Source organism: Lampetra fluviatilis, chromosome 50 (genome assembly GCF_964198595.1).
Source record: "Lampetra fluviatilis chromosome 50, kcLamFluv1.1, whole genome shotgun sequence".
Taxonomy (NCBI): Eukaryota; Metazoa; Chordata; class Hyperoartia; order Petromyzontiformes; family Petromyzontidae; genus Lampetra; species Lampetra fluviatilis.
Genome location: NC_136324.1, coordinates 3,828,231 through 3,847,773, shown reverse-complemented (window position 1 = coordinate 3,847,773; position 19,543 = coordinate 3,828,231). Strand labels below are relative to the sequence as shown.

General features: G+C 56.1%; 1 protein-coding gene across 4 annotated transcripts in view; it reads left to right on the top strand.

Moving 5' to 3' along the window:
* The window catches only part of CNKSR2 (connector enhancer of kinase suppressor of Ras 2), a 191,898-nt gene that overhangs the window by 20,026 nt on the left and 152,329 nt on the right, over positions 1-19,543 (top strand). For all 4 annotated transcript variants that reach the window (XM_078878248.1, XM_078878247.1, XM_078878246.1 and 1 more), the window contains exon 2: positions 15,548-15,711. In XM_078878248.1, coding sequence (XP_078734374.1) covers positions 15,548-15,711 — 164 coding nt within the window. The remainder of the gene's footprint in view (positions 1-15,547; positions 15,712-19,543) is intronic.

The window sequence follows — 19,543 nt, the reverse complement described above, 5'->3', positions numbered from 1 at the left end:
CGTGGATATTTAAGCTCGGCTCGTGGGCTCAGTCCCGAGACTAAAGCGCCTTGGCGAGACCCGCCGTCCGTGGCTGGGACTTTGAGCGACCAGTCGCGCAACTCACGCGCGCGCCCGCGCGCGCACGCGCGCGCGCACGCGGAAACCGTGGTGGTGGTGGGGGAGGGGGGTGGTTCACTCTGGAGCGCAGGGACTTATTAACGAATCGGTGCGAGCACGGCACACATGAAGCCACTACTATCACGGCTCAAGAATGCATGTTTGTTCCCTATGTTTGTTCCCACGTGTATGCCGGGAGGAATGGGGGATGCGGCGGCGGCTGTGGTTTTAGAATCCACAACGGGTTCCGCCACAGACTCTGCTGTTAAGCTGATTTAAAATGAATGTACGTTAGAGACGATGAGTTTTGGAATTTGAACAAATAAATGTATTTATCTGGGATTGGTTCGGATACATTTCCGATCGTTCTCGCATATTTGTAACGACAAAAATATAAACAAACAATGTGTGTACCTTCACAAATCCGTCTCTCCACATAAAAATAGATTTGCTGAGTCGACATAGGGGAGGCCCAGGACCCGGTTCAGATATTCGTCACCGATGTTTGCGGTGAGCTGAAATTCTAAACAACAAGACCAACAAATTAAGGTCTCTTCTCTGAGGACGCGTTCCCAATTTTCGTGTTAATCTTGAATAATTGCAAATACGGACAGGGCCTGGGAGGTTTTGTACTTTCAGTGCACACCTTTGTGCGTTGTTAAAGCTATTTGTTAACAACCCTGCGTTCGTGGGATTTCTCGTCATTTACAGAATTAAACAAAAGCGAGATTGCCTAGCGATGGCGTGAGAATTGGGTAGCTTGGGGGGGATGGTATTATCGTACAGCAGACCCTGGGACTCCACAGTCCACTGGACCGACAGCTGCTGATTAATCGTCGGCTGTAAATTCTAAAGCGATCGGCGCGCGGGTGTGGAGTGTTTACCTAGCGCTGGCTGCCTTTCTGTCGGGTGGTGGAGTGGTTGGTGACACAGCAGTTAGCGCACGGGGGTGGGGGGGGTGCGAAATAAGTTCAACATTCGCGATTAAATTTCGATTTAAAGCTTTCGTGATTGCAGGGATTCATCTTCTTGGTTCTTTCGGTAAAGTCACGTAGAAGGGAAATAATAAAATAATACAAATAAAACATAATAAAATAATTCTCACGACGTTTCGGCCACAACGCAAGCAGCCGTCCTCCCCGACAGACCTGGTCTTCACCTGAGGACGGCTGCTTGCGTTGTGGCCGAAACGTCGTGAGAATTATTATATTATGTTTTTTTATTATTTTATTATTTCCCTTTTACGTGACTTTACCGAAAGAACCAAGAAGATTCGCGATTAACCTGCCGAACGACCGGTGCGTGTAGACCCCCCCCCACTCTCTTTCCTCCCCTAATTATGTACATATGGGGCAGGGTGATTTTACAGATGGGTGAGCAGACAAATAATCATCTGGAGATTTAGTTTAAAGTGGAGTGGGGGGGGTGCGAAAAAAAGCAGCGGTGGTGGGAGGAAGGATCAGTGCCCAGGCTCAAAATGTAGTTGGAGGGCCGCAGGGACATGCTTCGCTAATTCTGTATGCCTTACTGCATGCCTCCCTTTATATACCCGCCCCATCGCTTGCACCGGCGCGCCGTTCTTATGCAATATTTATTTAACTTAAAGTCCAATTACTGTTATCTCTACTTCTGTCCACGTGCTGCAGGCTACTGCTGGGCTATGACCACCGTTCAGTGTTAATGATTGCGCTTTGGGTCAAACTCGGCAGTGGCGTCCCGTGATTTATGGCTCCGAGCCACCTTAATGAGCGAGAAGGTGCAGTGGTGCTAGTGGAGAGGGTGCCGATTGAGGGTTCTTGGTGAAATGTTGTGCTGGTGGAGAGTTGTGGGTGATGGGCAAAGTGTGCTGGTGGAGAGTCGTGGGTACTGGACAAAGTGTGCTGGTGGAGAGTCGTGGGTGCTGGGCAAAGTGTGCTGGTGGAGAGTTGTGGGTGCTGGACAAAGTGTGCTGGTGGAGAGTCGTGGGTGCTGGGCAAAGTGTGCTGGTGGAGAGTCGTGGGTACTGGGCAAAGTGTGCTGGTGGAGAGTCGTGGGTGCTGGGCAAAGTGTGCTGGTGGAGAGTTGTGGGTGATGGACAAAGTGTGCTGGTGGAGAGTCGTGGGTGCTGGACAAAGTGTGCTGGTGGAGAGTTGTGGGTACTGGACAAAGTGCGCTGGTGGAGAGTCGTGGGTGCTGGGCAAAGTGTGCTGGTGGAGAGTCGTGGGTGATGGGCAAAGTGTGCTGGTGGAGAGTCGTGGGTGATGGGCAAAGTGTGCTGGTGGAGAGTCGTGGGTGCTGGGCAAAGTGTGCTGGTGGAGAGTCGTGGGTGATGGGCAAAGTGTGCTGGTGGAGAGTCGTGGGTGATGGGCAAAGTGTGCTGGTGGAGAGTCGTGGGTGCTGGACAAAGTGTGCTGGTGGAGAGTCGTGGGTGCTGGGCAAAGTGTGCTGGTGGAGAGTCGTGGGTGATGGGCAAAGTGTGCTGGTGGAGAGTCGTGGGTGATGGACAAAGTGTGCTGGTGGAGAGTCGTGGGTGATGGGCAAATTGTGCTGGTGTAGAGTTGTGGGTGCTGGGCAAAGTGTGCTGATGGAGAGTCGTGGGTGATGGGCAAAGTGTGCTGGTGGAGAGTCGTGGGTGATGGACAAAGTGTGCTGGTGGAGAATCGTGGGTGATGGACAAAGTGTGCTGGTGGAGAGTTGTGGGTGCTGGGCAAAGTGCTGGTGGAGAGTCGCGAGTGATGGGCAAAGTGTGCTGGTGGAGAGACGTTCGCGCTCATGCAGAGTGCTAGGGTGACGTGTATTGGTGGATAGTGGATGATGTTGGATACTCGCGAATGATTCTGAGCAATAGCGGAGGCTGCTGGTGCTGGCGAGAGAGGGTGGATATGATGCACAGTACTGGTGTAGAGTGATGAGTGCTGGTAGAGGGTGCTGGCTTTCTTGTGGAGAGTGCCGAGTGTAGGGTTCTGAGTGGAAATGGCTTGTGGAGAGTGCTGGGTAAAACCTTCTGGGTGGATGTTGCTGGTCGAGGGTTGATAGGTCCTGGTGGAAAGTCCTAGGTACACGTTGCTCATTTTTAGTTCCTGGTAAAGGGTGCTGGGTGCAGGTGGCTGAGTGGAGGATGGTGATGCTGTTAATTTTGACAACGGAGGTTGAATCTTTAAACTTGGCATTTAACCACTCTTAATCTCTTGGCAGTCATAAACGCTTGCAATAAGCCAGTGGCGGCGGCGGTGGCGGTGATGATGATGATTCTGGAGCAGAAAACATGTGGCCTGTCACGTTCCATTGAGCGATGGCGGAGAAATTTGAGAGCCGGGTAAATTGCAATACATTTCTATTTTTCCAGGATATTATTCGCACCTACGCCTTTTTCAAACTCGCTCTCTAAGCCTTGGGCATTAATATTTAAGGCACTTAAAATACATGTATAAAATACGACGTGTGCGATTTTAATGCTCGTTCCGTAATTGGTCTTTTCACACGGTAATGTGACTGCACCCACCGGACATAATTTCGCACAATTAATATATTTGGTGTCTGCACTTCAAAGGGGTGCCACTAACCAATGGATGATTTTACCACATTGTTGGGGGTGTATTATCTTGTTTCGGCTAGCGGTAGACTCTGCGTGATGGTTAGGAGGAGTAAATAAATAGAAGATTAAATCGCATTATTATGCTCCGTGCAAGCATTTTTGCCCGTGAGAATCTGTTATCACCAACTCGCATACAAACACACTCACATTCAGACATATACATAAATGAGACAAAGATCCCCCGTGTATAGCCTTTACCACACTTGTGACAAGTGCTGTTCGCGAACACCTTTGAAAGCCAAGAGGGCGCGCGAGGTGGTAAAATCCGCGCCCGGCTGCCTTTATCTCCCCAGTGCTGATGCTTACTAAACCTCCGCGCCAGGTAGTCATTTAAGTCTGAGTCTACCTAGGCGAGGCCCAGGTTCAAAATATTCGCCACTGTTTTTGGTCGTGAGTGGGGAAACGTACTTGGGTCGCCGGGTTCACAGCGCGGCGCGCTAACCACAACACTTCCACTTCCCACATATATGTAGGGCTGTTACAGAGAGCCCGTTATGCATGGCAGCCTATGGTAAACAAGCACAGTGGGCGGGGCTACGTCAGTGCACGGGCAGGTGCCCTCTACGACGTCCGCGCTTCGGACGTTACGATCCCCCGGGGCCCCACCCCTCAGGGAGGGGGGTGTATAAAAGGGGAATGTATCGGGGGGCTCGGGAGTGATGTTTAGCTAAAGAAGAGGAGGCGGAAGACGTCTGAGATAGAGCCCTGGACTCCCCCTGGTACGCCGTCCTTATCAGGACCGCGCAGGCTCGAGCCAGTGGCGTGGTACCAGAGCCAGAGCCAGTGCTGGTCTGGACTCTGGGTACCGGGCCCGACTGACCAGTGTCGGGCCAAGATAGCCTCCCCTAGCCCATTAGTGGAGGACTCAGAGGCAGGCTAAGGTTAGCCTAGAGGTGTGTCCTCAGATAGACGGGTGAGGGGGCCGATACCCCCTCAATTGTGTATGTCACAAAGTTGGTGTTCAAATAAACAAGTGTGCCTCCAACTCCGGTGTCAACGAGTCGTAAGCGTTACTACATATACAAAGACAAAGACCCCCTATTGAGCCGTATAGACTGCTCGTGCAGTCGCTGTTAGCGATCACCCATTAAGGCCGACACAGCATAAAGAACATGCACATGTGATGTTTGGATCAGCATCACGCATGATCGACTTTCCTTCATCTCCCCAGTGAATAGGAGCGATAGATGTTTGTGTGATTACATCACAGGTACAATAACCGACTCACCACAGCACCACAGCCGTCGTACAGGAAAAACGAGTTCTCTGTAAAATTGCCATGCGTTCCAGCTTGGCTGGGACAGACGGGGCCGTGTTGGTGGTTTCAGAAAATAAAGAAAAAAATATTCTCTCGCTGTGCCGCACCAAAAGTTTGTCGACGGTTCGAAATGTTCTGCCTCCTGCACGACACGTGATTGATTTAGGGTTGCCACGAGTCCCGGCTTTTTCCCAGGATCGTCGTCGTGGTGATGAAGAGGCAGTTGCTGCCCTGGAAAGTCTTGTCAGTCATCCTGGGGCATTAAAAATCGTAAAAAAAAAAATTGTAATTCTCACTCCCACCTGAAGACGATTGCTTGAGTGGCGATCGAAACGTCGTGATCTATTATGATTTTTCTACCTATGTGACTTTACCGAAAGAACCAAAGAGTAATGAATAATACTTAAACACAAGGTACATTTAAATGCAGTTCTCCCCTCTCCCACCATTGTGAGATAATTGTCATTGTCCTTGTGGGTAAAACATCAAAATTAATGAAAATAAAAACAAAAATCACGACGTTTCGGAGGCAACACAAGTCTCCGTCATCAGGTGGGACCGTCACAGCCGAATTAGCTGCATCTTGATGCAGCTAATTCATCAGGTGGGACCGTCACAGCCGAATTAGCTACATCAAGATGCCCCGCCCACTGCTCAAGATGCCCCGCCCACTGCTCAAGATGCAGCTAATTCGGCTGTGACGGTCCCACCTGATGACGGAGACTTGTGTTGCCTCCGAAACCTCGTGATTTTTGTTTTTATTTTATTTTCATTAATTTTGATGTTTTACCTACGTGACTTTACCGAAAAAAAACCTAAGAATATGATTCCTTGCAGTCACGAAAGCTGCAAATCTAGAATTGTCCTTGTGTTGTGTACCTTGGAAGTGGCAACCAAACACACAGGTGAGCAAGAGGCAGGGCTACCATGAACAGTGGGCGGGGCCACTTGAGCAGTGGGCGGGGCTACTTGAGAAGTAGGCGGGGCCACTTGAGAAGTGGGCGGGGCCACTCGAGCAGTGGGAGAGGCCAGAAACTTAGTGGGCGTGGTCACGCAAAAGTGGGTGGGGCTGACAAAGAGAGAGAGAGGAGGGGGGCTGTCAGAACGTTGGATGCCTTTTGCAATGTCTCCCCAGATATTTGAACTTCATCCGCATTTTGCGCTGGCCGTGTTGAACTGTGGGCGATTTCAAGCCGTGATGGCCAGCTCCGTAAATGTGAACGGCCAGATTCCCCGTGGTGAAACAGCCGAAACGTACTCTTTGGTTCTTTCTGTAAAATCACGTAGGTATCAAATAAAATAAATCACGACGTTTCTTGTGTAGCCGAAACGTGTGTAGCATCATCGCCCAGCCGATTTGATGTGCCCCTGCATCGGGGGTCATGAAGCAGGCCCATGTTCCCGCCAAAGGTCAAATGGAAAATAGAATTCGCCAAAAGCCTCGGGAATCGATCAGTGAACATTTTATGGAGAAAATTAAACAGAGACAAAAGGAGGCAGGGCAAAGCTCCAGAGCTTTTGGTTATGGTTAATGCCTGGGTCTGTCTCGTTGGCTTGTGTGGCTTAGTTCCAGGGGTAGAGTGGTGGGCTAGTGTGGTTAGTGTTAGGAGTAGAGTGGTGGGCTAGTGTGGGTAGTGTTAGGGGTAGAGTGGTAGGTTAGTGTGGTTAGTGTTAGGGGTAGAGTGGTTGGGCTAGTGTGGTTAGTGTTAGGGGTAGAGTGGTGGGCTAGTGTGGTTAGTGTTAGGGGTAGAGTGGTAGGATCGTGTGGTTAGTGTTAGGGGTAGAGTGGTAGGTTCGTGTGGTTACTGCTAGGGGTAGAGTGGTAGGTTCATGTGGTTGGTGTTGGGGTAGGAATATTGTTGTTTCAGTGCAATTCCAAGCAAGCATCTCTCAATGCTACTTTTGCACACTTTCAATCTTTTATTCCATCTGTCTTTGGGCAGCAATCCCCACCATGTTCTGCTGTTGGCGAACGCGCTTTCCTTTTCGTTCCGTAGATTTGATTGGCAAACCTTTGCTGATGCGTTGTTCACGTTGAGCACGCCGGCGAAGCGCCACAGCCACGAGATTCGCTCTCTGTCGTTCAAGGTGAGGCCAAGAACAATTGATGACAGCAACAACAAAATCCCACCGCAAAGGCGCAGATCCACGTCCCGCAAACATCGTCACCTTGAGCATCATCACTCGCAGCGGCAGTCCGTTAAAGGCAATCGGGAGGGATCTATTTTACCGGATAAGGCCCCCCACTTGAAGCGATGATAGTCCACAAATGACAGCTCAACTAAAGTGTCTGCCCGCGTGGAAATGTATTGCAGCAAAGTGCTCTAAAGGCGGGATGTTGATTTTAAGCGTGTAGGGGGAAACTAAAACAAATCACGCGACCACGAGGAGCGAGACATGCACACCAAATATACAGCGTACCAGGCGTAGTAGTCAACATCTCTATTTAAACTGACTAACTATTAAAATCACCAAAGTTGCAGTGTTAATGTCATTTTATAATTGTAGGGCAGTGCGCTAACTGCTGCGCCACCGCTCCACCTCTTGCGCGTAACGCAAATGTGTCGTGCACGTGTAGTGTGTCTGTTCGTCACTCTTTGACGTTTCATCACCATCAGCGGCCATGGTCTATCCATGCCGGAAACATAACCCCCCCCCCTCTCTCTTGCGCCGTTCTGGCTTTCATAGCCGCTCGCTAAAAAGCACTTGCCCCAACCAATGCCGGAAGCAGCTAGTGCGGGGCCTGTAGCATATGTTATGAAGTGGCCCTAAATGAAAAAAACGCGACGAATAAAAATAAATGTTTAACTTGCATAGTAAAGTAATTGTATTTTTTCATTTGCTATACAGTCAGATAATACGACTTCGCTAACCTTAAACACCGAGTCGTTCATAAAAGTTGAAGGCAGTATAGTACTATCGTAATATGCAGAATCGCTGAACCGGAATGTGATAGTCGCGTAGAATGGAAATAATAAAATAATAAAAATAAAACATAATAAAATAATTCTCACGACGTTTCGGCCACAACGCAAGCAGCCGTCCTCAGGTGGAGAGCAGGTCTGTCGAGAAGAGTCTGAATTCATTCAGACTCTGTCTTCTCGACAGACCTGCTGACTTTACCGAAAGAACCAAGAAGATGAATCCCTGCAGTCACGGAAGCTTTAAATCGAAATTTAACGGAATTGATAGCTTGAATGCGTTTAGCATTTGTAGCTACTTGTGCTACGAGGATAATCCGGCACTGGCGCCAACAGTCTGTGATGGGCTTCGGGGGGAGAGGGGATCTTTGTCTTTGTGCGTGCGAATGAAAAGAGGTCGACCAGAGCCACGCATCCTGGAAGAGCCCAGGAATATCCCGCAGGGGACAGAGCACAGGAAGCGGCCGGGTGGGTTGGGCTGAGGAAGAGTGAGATGATGATGATGGGGAGGAGAAGGAGATGGGATAGGAGACCTCCGCTTCCGCTTATTGTGTAGGGGAAGCCCATCATCGACATCGTCACTCTCGTCATCAGCCGCGGTCTCTCCTGGGAGGGGTGCGGTGGGCGTTGGTAGGGGATGATCGCCAAATACCGACTATCATTACCCAGGAATGTCCTTGACGCTCGTGACGTCACTGCACATCGACCAGCCCCCCTCATTAATAATCATGAGCAGGTGACGTCACTCCACATCGAACAACCCCCCTAATTAATAATCACTATAAGGTGACGTCCTCCAAATGAACACACATCACTCCACATGGGGGGCCGAGGCGCCTTCTCCCCCCTCCTCGGCGTCAACTTACAACACTCACTGCAAAGGCAGAACCCTCACGTCATCACGCGATCTCCGTAGCGCTGTTGAGACATCGAAGTCAAAAGGACGTCATGACGAACAAGGGATTATAACCTCTAAATGAAAGAGGTCTGTGTCACCGCGCCCTTACAAATTGCACACGAATTGATGCGATGAATATCACGTCGCGGGCTGCTTTTCGCTTGCAAGTTTCAGATTTACTGCAATACACCCGTCCTTGGACGGGCAAAAGGCTCGTGTTGGTATGCTTATTGATTGACTCGAGGACATGCCTTACGTTGGGTGTTTACAAGTACAAACGAATTTAATGTGGCGATGCTGCTGCGTTGGCAGTGGTGTACGAGCAGTACCAACAACAACAACGACGCGGTGTGTGTGTGTGGCCTTGAGAGGGTAACAACAATTTACGATAGGCGACGTTTCGGGCTATGACCCTTCTTCCCTCCTTGGGGATTTTTTGCATGCGCCCTTGGTCTGCCCACTTGGATGAAGGCCTCCCCAAGACGCGTGCAACGAATGCGGCGCGACGGGGAGGGCGTTTGCACTTGGCATTACCTGGAGGGGCGGGGTGAGACGTGGGGGGTGGAGGGGCGGGGTGAGACGTGGGGGGGGGTGGAGGGGCGGGGTGAGACGTGGGGGGTGGAGGGGCGGGGTGAGACGTGGGGGGGGGTGGAGGGGCGGGGTGAGACGTGGGGGGTGGAGGGGCGGGGTGAGACGTGGGGGGGTGGAGGGGCGGGGTGAGACGTGGGGGGGTGGAGGGGCGGGGTGAGACGTGGGGGGGTGGAGGGGCGGGGTGAGACGTGGGGGGGTGGAGGGGCGGGGTGAGACGTGGGGGTGGAGGGGCGGGGTGAGACGTGGGGGGTGGAGGGGCGGGGTGAGACGTGGGGGTGGAGGGGCGGGGTGAGACGTGGGGGGTGGAGGGGCGGGGTGAGACGTGGGGGTGGAGGGGCGGGGTGAGACGTGGGGGGGTGGAGGGGCGGGGTGAGACGTGGGGGGGTGGAGGGGCGGGGTGAGACGTGGGGGTGGAGGGGCGGGGTGAGACGTGGGGGGTGGAGGGGCGGGGTGAGACGTGGGGGGTGGAGGGGCGGGGTGAGACGTGGTTGGAGGGGTGGGATGAGATGTGTAGGGCGGGGTGGGGCGTGGTGAGACGTGGGGGTGGAGGGGCGGGGTGAGACGTGGGGGGTGGAGGGACGGGGTGAGACGTGAGTGGAGGGGTGGGATGAGATGTGTAGGTCGGGGTGGGGCGGGGTGAGACGTGGGGGGGGGGGTGAGACGTGGGGGCTGAAATTGGGCCAAAGCACCTCTGGCCATGGCTTGCGTCTCCAAGGGAGCGTCAGCGATTGCAGGTGGTGGTGATGGGATGGGGAGGTGGTGGTGATGGGATGGGGAGGTGGTGATGGGATGGGGAGGTGGTGGTGATGGGATGGGGAGGTGGTGGTGATGGGATGGGGAGGTGGTGGTGATGGGATGGGGAGGTGGTGGTGATGGGATGGGGAGGTGGTGGTGATGGGATGGGGAGGTGGTGGTGATGGGATGGGGAGGTGGTGGTGATGGGATGGGAGGTGGTGGTGATGGGATGGGAGGTGGTGGTGATGGGAGGGGAGGTGGTGGTGATGGGATGGGGAGGTGGTGGTGATGGGATGGGGAGGTGGTGGTGATGGGATGGGGAGGTGGTGGTGATGGGATGGGGAGGTGGTGGTGATGGGATGGGGAGGTGGAGGTGATCGGATGGGGAGGTGGTGGTGATGGGATGGGGAGGTGGTGGTGATCGGATGGGGAGGTGGTGGTGATGGGATGGGGAGGTGGTGGTGATGGGATGGGGAGGTGGTGGTGATGGGATGGGAGGTGGTGGTGATGGGATGGGGAGGTGGTGGTGATGGGAGGGGAGGTGGTGGTGATGGGAGGGGGGGTGGTGGTGATGGGAGGGGAGGTGGTGGTGATGGGAGGGGAGGTGGTGGTGATGGAAGGGGAGGTGTTGGTGATGGGATGGGGAGGTGGTGGTGATGGGAGGGGAGGTGGTGGTGATGGGAGGTGGTGGTGATGGGAGGGGAGGTGGTGGTGATGGGAGGGGGGGTGGTGGTGATGGGATGGGGAGGTGGTTGTGATGGGAGGTGGTGGTGATGGGAAGGGAGGTGGTGGTGATGGGATGGGGAGGTGGTGGTGATGGGATGGGGAGGTGGTGGTGATGGGAGGGGAGGTGGTGGTGATGGGAGGTGGTGGTGATGGGAGGGGAGGTGGTGGTGATGGGAGGGGAGGTGGTGGTGATGGGATGGGAGGTGGTGGTGATGGGATGGGGAGGTGGTGGTGATGGGAGGGGAGGTGGTGGTGATGGGAGGGGAGGTGGTGGTGATGGGAGGGGAGGTGGTGGTGATGGGAGGGGAGGTGGTGGTGATGGGATGGGGAGGTGGTGGTGATGGGATGGGGAGGTGGTGGTGATGGGAGGGGAGGTGGTGGTGATGGGAGGTGGTGGTGATGGGAGGGGAGGTGGTGGTGATGGGAGGGGAGGTGGTGGTGATGGGAGGGGGGGTGGTGGTGATGGGATGGGGAGGTGGTTGTGATGGGAGGGGAGGTGGTTGTGATGGGAGGGGAGGTGGTGGTGATGGGAGGTGGTGGTGATGGGAGGGGAGGTGGTGGTGATGGGATGGGGAGGTGGTGGTGATGGGATGGGGAGGTGGTGGTGATGGGAGGGGAGGTGGTGGTGATGGGAGGTGGTGGTGATGGGAGGTGGTGGTGATGGGATGGGGAGGTGGTGGTGATGTAAGGGGGGGAGGTGGTGGTGATGGGATGGGAAGTGGTGGTGATGGGATGGGGAGGTGGTGGTGATGGGAGGGGAGGTGGTGGTGATGGGATGGGGAGGTGGTGGTGATGTGATGGGGAGGTGGTGGTGCTGATGGGATGGAGGGGTAGCTGCATGCAGCTCTGGAGCCACAGGTTGCTACCCCTATCACTACCCCTACCACTCCCCCTACCACTCCCCCTACCACTCCCCTTACCACTACCCCTATCCCTACCACTGCCGCTCCTCCCTGCATCGCAGGCCTACCCCAACCCCTCCTTCACCACCCCACCTGTCCTCCCGTCACCATAACAGCACCCACTCATTATTGGAACCACTATCATCGTAAGCACAATGGGATTATTGTTGGAAAGCGCCCTGCGCTAAGGCGCTATATAAAACTACTTAAGATAAGATGACGTGCAACAGTGCGGTTTGTGCAGCTCCGCACCACTCCAGAGAATTCGTACCTCCCCCCAACCTCCCCATCCCATTACCCCCCCCACCTCCCCATCCCATCACCACCTCCCCATCCCATCACCACCTCCCCATCCCATCACCACCACATTTTGCATTTTTTTCCTGGATTTTTCTGTTTGCGCATAGTCACTTTCTAAGATGTTTTCTTGTTTATGTTATTGTTTTTTGTTTGTTGCGGTTGCACCCGATTCAAGAGCCGAATGGCTCACAGGGCTATACCTAATACATGAAACTGAAACTGTTCTCGGCTGTAGGAGACCCACTCACCCACATCTGTGCGCGCGCTATCTGATGGCGGGGAGCGGTAGCGTCAGTGGTTAGCGCGTTGCAATACCCGAGGTATCGATTTCCGCCCATTGCCAACATCGGTGACGACGATCTGAACCGGTCCTGGGCCTGCCCTAGGTCGACTCGGCCTCAAATGAGTATCCGGTGTAACCATCGCCACTTGAGAGACAAAGGCGGCCGGGCGTGATGTTGTCAACTCCCTTGTGTGCCGTACCGACCTTCATGGGTGCTCGCTAACAGCACCTGCCCCAACAGTCTGTCAAGGCTATACGGGGGGGATCTTTGTCTTTGCTGTCTAATTGATGCACCACGCGGGGATGGGCGAGGGAGAGAGGCAATCGGTGAGCGGTAACACCCCCCACCCCTCTCTCTCTGTGTGTGTGTGCGGTAATTATACAGGAAGCGCGTGTTTACGGCCACCGTAATGCATCTTTTATAACGGCTTAATTGAAATCAAACGCGCGGTGATGGCTTTACGTTGGACGCGCTGAACACACAGATCCATAACGATTCATAGACACCCTACCCCACCCCCCACCCCCACCCCCTTTGGTCGATCTGCTGCTGAATGAGGACGTCTTGCCCGTGCCTTCGTTTCATTCACGGGGGCGGGGCGGGGTTTGGGGTGGGGGGCTCTTTGACCATACTTCACCACACTGGTCAGTCCGGGTTGGTTTTTGGGAGGTGGTGGTGGGGGGGGTTACATGGTTGGGACAAAGGCAGAAACACGGAGGGGTCCGACTCCGCTGAGAACCTGGGGAACCAATCTGGGGTTCAGGCGGGGGTCTCCAGAGCCGCGAGATGATTGTCTCAGCCCAGTCACTGTGGGGGGAGAGTGTTTGGAGAGTGTGGGGGAAAGTTTGGGGGAGAGTGTGGGGGAGAAAGTGGGAGGGAGAGTGTGGTGGGGGAGATAGAGAGAGTGGGGGGGAGAGCGAGTGTGGGGGGGGGGAGGAGAGCGAGTGTGGGGGGGGGGAGAGAGAGTGTGGGGGGGGGAGAGAGAGAGTGTGGGGGGGGGGGAGAGAGTGTGTGGGGGGGGGGAGAGAGAGTGTGGGGGGGGGTGAGAGAGGGGGGAAGAGAGAGTGTGGGGGGGAGAGCGAGTGTGGGGGGGGAGGAGAGCGAGTGTGGGGGGGGGGAGAGAGAGTGTGTGGGTGGGGGGAGAGTGTGGGGGGGGGGAGAGAGTGTGTGGGGGGGGAGAGAGTGTGGGGGGGGGGAGAGTGTGGGGGGGGGGGAGAGCGAGTGTGGGGGGGGGAGGAGAGCGAGTGTGGGGGGGGGAGGAGAGCGAGTGTGGGGGGGGAGGAGAGCGAGTGTGGGGGGGGGGGGGAGAGAGTGTTGTGGGGGGGGGGGAGAGTGTGGGGGGGGGAGAGTGTGGGGGGGGGAGAGTGTGGGGGGGAGAGCGAGTGTGGGGGGGGGGAGAGCGAGTGTGGGGGGGGAGAGCGAGTGTGGGGGGGGAGAGCGAGTGTGGGGGGAGAGAGCGAGTGGGGGGGGGGAGAGAGAGTGTGGTTGGGGGGAGAGAGAGTGTGGTTGGGGGGAGAGAGAGTGTGGTGGGGGGGAGAGAGAGTGTGGTGGGGGGGAGAGAGAGTGTGGTGGGGGGGAGAGAGAGTGTGGTGGGGGGGAGAGAGAGTGTGGTGGGGGGGAGAGAGAGTGTGGTGGGGGGGAGAGAGAGTGTGGTGGGGGGGAGAGAGAGTGTGGTGGGGGGGAGAGAGAGTGTGGTGGGGGGGAGAGAGAGTGTGGTGGGGGGGAGAGAGAGTGTGGTGGGGGGGAGAGAGAGTGTGGTGGGGGGAGAGAGAGTGTGGTGGGGGGGGAGAGAGAGTGTGGTGGGGGGGAGAGAGAGTGTGGTGGGGGGGAGAGAGAGTGTGGTGGGGGGGAGAGAGAGTGTGGTGGGGGGGGAGAGAGAGTGTGGTGGGGGGGAGAGAGAGTGTGGTGGGGGGGGAGAGAGAGTGTGGTGGGGGGGGAGAGAGAGTGTGGTGGGGGGGGAGAGAGAGTGTGGTGGGGGGGAGAGAGAGTGTGGTGGGGGGGAGAGAGAGTGTGGTGGGGGGGGAGAGAGAGTGTGGTGGGGGGGAGAGAGAGTGTGGTGGGGGGGAGAGAGAGTGTGGTGGGGGGGAGAGAGAGTGTGGTGGGGGGGAGAGAGTGTGGTGGGGGGGAGAGAGAGTGTGGTGGGGGGGAGAGAGAGTGTGGTGGGGGGGAGAGAGAGTGTGGTGGGGGGGAGAGAGAGTGTGGTGGGGGGGAGAGAGAGTGTGGTGGGGGGAGAGAGAGTGTGGTGGGGGGGAGAGAGAGTGTGGTGGGGGGGAGAGAGAGTGTGGTGGGGGGGGAGAGCGAGTGTGGTGGGGGGGGAGAGCGAGTGTGGTGGGGGGGAGAGAGAGTGTGGTGGGGGGGAGAGAGAGTGTGGTGGGGGGGAGAGCGAGTGTGGTGGGGGGGAGAGCGAGTGTGGTGGGGGGGAGAGAGAGTGTGGGGAGTTTGAGGTCGTGAGAGAGAGAGTGTGGAGTGCGGGGGGAGTCTGTGGGGAGTGCGAGGGAGTGGAGGACGTGGCAAGGATTTACAGGGGAGGAGGTCACAGCTTCAGCCGCGAGGCTTAATAAATATTCATGTATGTACCGCGGAGATGCATGTATGCATATGTATGTGCGTGTGTGCAGGTAGCAGAGGGCGACGTGTGAGTGTGCGTGTGTGCTGAGCAGTGGTTAGCGCGCTGGGCTACGAACCCAGGTACCGCAACCTGGGTTCGTAGCCCAGCGAGCAATTTCTGAACGGGTCCTGGGCCTCCCCCAAGGTCGACTCAATGAGTGCCTGGTATGACGTGTAAAAACATCGGCACTGGGAAGACAAAGGCAGCCAGGCGTGGTGCTTCCATGTGCCTCCCTGTATCTCTCCTCTGTGTATCTCCATACTCTCTTGTGTCTCACCGCGTCTCCCCGTGTCTCACCGCATCTCCCCGTGTCTCACCACATCTCCCCGTGTGTCACTGTATTTCCCCGTTTTCTCACCGCAACTCACCGTGTGTCGCTGTATTTCTCCACGTTTCACCGCATCTCTGTGTCTCACTGTGTCTCACTGTGTCTCACCGCATCTCCCCATGTGTCACTGCATTTCTCCACGTTTCACCGCATCTCTGTGTCTCACTGTGTCTCACTGCATCTCACTGCATCTCTCTGTCTCACCGCGTCTCCCTGTGTTTCCCCACGTCTCCCCACGTCTCCCCTTATCTCGCCGCGTCTCCCCCCACCCCCGCCGTGCGTCTCCTCACCCCACCGCGTCGTCTCCCCGTGTCACCCGGCAGGCCTGGACGACTCCCTGCAGGAGTACGTGGGGCGCGTGGAGAGCGAGAAGGTGGACGGGGAGCAGCTCCTCGCCGTGTCGCACCAGGAGCTCGAGGAGCTCGGCGTGGCGCGCATCGGCCACCAGGAGCTCATCCTCGAGGCCGTGGACCTCCTCTGTGCCCTGGTGAGCGGGAGCGGTGGTGTGAGGGTGAGGAGGGGAGCGGTCGACCGAGGAGAGAGATAGTCGATGTGGGGGCTTTGGTTGTGGAGTGCGGCGCAGATTGAGGACCTCTGTCGTGGTGAAGAGGTGTGACGCTGCTGTGTGATGTTGAGGATGTGAAGGCTTCTGTCGTGGTGAGGACCTGTGGCATGGTGAGGAGGTGAGGTTCAGGGTCATGGTGAGGAGGTGAGGTCCAGGGTCATGGTGAGGACCTGTGGTATGGGTGAGGAGGTCAAGTCCAGGGTCATGGTGAGGGGTGAGTTGAGGACCTGTGGCATGGTGAGATGGTAAAGTCCAGGGTCATGGTGAGATGGTGAGGTCCAGGGTCATGGTGAGATGGTGAGGTCCAGGGTCATGGTGAGATGGTGAGGTCCAGGGTCATGGTGAGGACGTGAGCACCTGTGGTATCGGTGAGGAGGTCAAGTCCAGGGTCATGGTGAGATGGTGAAGTCCAGGGTCATGGTGAGATGGTGAGGTCCAGGGTCATGGTGAGATGGTGAGGTCCAGGGTCATGGTGAGATGGTGAGGTCCAGGGTCATGGTGAGGACGTGAGCACCTGTGGTATCGGTGAGGAGGTCAAGTCCAGGGTCATGGTGAGGGATGAGGACCTGTGGCATGGTGAGATGGTGAGGTCCAGGGTCATGGTGAGGAGGTGAGGTCCAGGCTGATGGTGAGGACGTGAGCACCTGTGGTATGATGAGGTGAGGTCCAGTGTCATGGTGAGGAGGTGAGGAGGTGAGGAGGTGAGGACCTGTCTAAGAAGGGTGGTGATTTGAGAAACCTGCCCCACGGTTTTTATCTCCCGCATCGGGATATGGAGTCGAACTCGCAGCCTCTGGTTTGATAGTCTGGTGTGCTGGAAGTTGTTACCCCGGTGTCGCAGAGATAGACACCGGGACATGTGAAGAGAAACAAAGAGAGATATAAATAAGAAATGTAGTAAGTGTTGCCCGCCACTTGTTATTGTTACGCTTGGAGGATCTGGGGAATTGCTGTGTTAATGTTTCCGTGTGTGTGTGGCGTAGAAATCCTGCCCTTCTGTTGCAGATTCTTTGTTCAATCCCACACGAAGTTTTATGTTTATACTTGCGTGTAAGTGCACTGTGTGGGTGTTTTGAGTAGTGGGGAGCGGTAGTGTAAGGGTTAGCGCATTGCGCTCTAAAACCCAGCGAGCCGAGTTCGATTCCCACTCGTGGCCAACACCCGTGATGATTATTTGAACTGGTCCTGGGCCTCCCCTAGATCGACTCGGCCTCAAATAAGTACCCGGTGCGGTGTGTAAACATCGTCACTAGGGAGACAGAGGCGGTCGGGCGTGGAGCTGGCCACCCACCCCCTCGTGTGCCGTGCCGGCCTTCATAGGTGCTCGCTAACAGCACTTGCCCCAACAGTCTGTTAAGGCTACACGGGTGATCTTTGTCTTTGGACGTAGTGGGGAGCAGTGGGGCGCGGTGGGGTCATCCCTCTGCGTGACGAACCCGGCCACCCGAGTTCATGGCTCCAGCTCACGACTTCCAATAAAAGTGGCGAATATTTGATCGGCTCCTGGGCCTTCCATCCCAAACGTTGACTCCGACTTAAACATCAAAAGCTAGCGCGGTGTGTAAATAAACCCGCGTTCGGGAGACAAACGCGGCGTGACCGTGCTGGCCTTAATAGGTGCTCGCTAACAACACTGGGCCCAATAGTCTGTTAAGGGTGACACGGAGAATCTTTGTATTCGGTATGATATGTCAATGGTGGGTCCTGTGTGTAATGCACAGACATCCGGGGTCTCAATGCGAGCCTTTTTGTGTGTCACCGGAGTTCGCGTGGCCATACTTCACCGCAACGGCGGGTGAAGTGAAGCAGGCATCATCCTCGGCCGCGTGTCGCTCGCTCCGGGGTTTCCCGCCTTCGGGGGGGGGGTGGGAGGCAAAGTTTGGGGTGGGGATTAAAGAATTTCGTTGACCGCGTGCAAAAAGGAAAAATGTCGGACGTGCGAAATATCTTGCGAGAAACAACAACAACTCCATCGGGCTTGGTCCGTTAATCGGTCAGAGCGGATGGATGTGCGCAATTGAGCTGTAAACAAACATGAAAGGAACGAAACGAGAGAAGTGGTGGCGGTGTTGGTGGCCGTGGGAACGCGGTGAAATAGTGCGAGGGACAGAGTCCAGTAGGAGGAGAGAGCGACCGAGCAGACGAGTGGGACAGAAGGTGTTTGTTGTTTTTTTTATCTCATTTAATTTCTCTCCGGAGAGGCACAGAGTGAGTGCGGCTTTGCTGTGGCCACAGAGAAAGAGATCGAGACATGGAGACCCCCCCCCCGCGCTCTCTCTCCCTCTCCGTACGCTGGTGTCCTGTGATTGTCACTGACCCCCCCCTCCGCTCCACCCCCCCCGTCGTTTGTTCTTGCTCTGCACTGGCTCGGCCACATATAGCCTCCACACCCCCCCCCTTACACCCCCCACTCCCCCCCCCCCTTGGGGCAAGATCGGATGTGCACTCACATGTGGGAGTGAGGAAAGGGGAGCGCATAGAGAGAATTGATTGTGTGCAGGAGGAGGAGGAGTGTGCGTACGTGCGTGTGCGTACGTGCGTGTGATGCTGCCCACCCACCACCTCATCACGCGGGGAGCGGTAGTGGAGTGGTTAGCGCTATGCCGCGCTACGAACCCGGCGACCCGAGTTCGATTCCCGTGCAGAGGCCAACAGCGATGACGATTATTTGAACCGGTCCAGGGTCTCCTCCTCTAGTTTGTACCCGATGCGGTGTGTAAACATCGCCACTAGGGAGACAAAGGTGGCCGGGCGTGGTGCTGGCCACCCACCAAACCCTCCTCGCGTGCCGTGCCGGCCTTCAAAGGCGCTGTTCGCGAAGAGCACTTGCCCCAAACAGCCTGTTGAGGCTATCGGGGTATATTTGTCTTTGTGATGCCGGCCACCCAACCCCCTCGTGTGCCCTGCGTGCCTTGTAATAGGGAGCTGCTCGCTACAGGCACTTGTCCCAAACAGCCCGACGAGGCTACCTGGGGGATCTTTGTCTTTGGCTGTGTACAAATATCCAGGCTCGATATAGCCGGGGGGGGGGGTGTATCATGCTCGTGTGTGCCGTGCCGGGCTCCATAGGCGTGCTCACTGACAGCACTTGCCCCAACAGTCTGGTAAAGGCTATACAGGGAGGATCTTTGTCTTTGTAGAGAAACGGTAGTGTAGTGGTTACCGCGCTGCGCTCCTAACCCCGGCGACACGAGTTCGATTCGGTACCCGCTCAAGGAGGCCACCAACACCCAGCGTCGCTGATCTGAACGGGTCCTGGGCCTCCCCTAGGTCGACTCAGCCCAAAATGAGTACCTGCTGCGGGGTGTGTACGCGAAACATCGCCACTGGGGAGACAAAGACGGAGCCGGGGTGGGTCTGGCTACCCCCCCCACCCCGCGCGTCGTGCGTCATAGGTGCTGCTGGTCCGCTCACGGCACTTGCCCCAGCAGCCCGCGTCGGCTACACGGGAGAGCTTTGTCTTTGTTGTGCACGCGTGGGGTTCCCGATGGGAGGGAGGAGTGGGTGGCTGGAGGGGCGGGGGTTGGGGGGGGGTTTGGGGGGACTTGGCAGACAGGTTTCCTGCCTGGTTCAAGAAAAACAAAGGCAAACATCACCCTCCCCCGCCCCGTGTCGCCTCCGCAGGGGGAGGAGGGGGGCGGGCAAGTGTTGTCGGACCCTCCCCTAGGTCGACTCGGCCTCGAATGGGTAACTTGGTGCGGATGTGTAACAAATAAGAATGGGCTTTACAACTTTGTGGCAATGCGACAGGGTG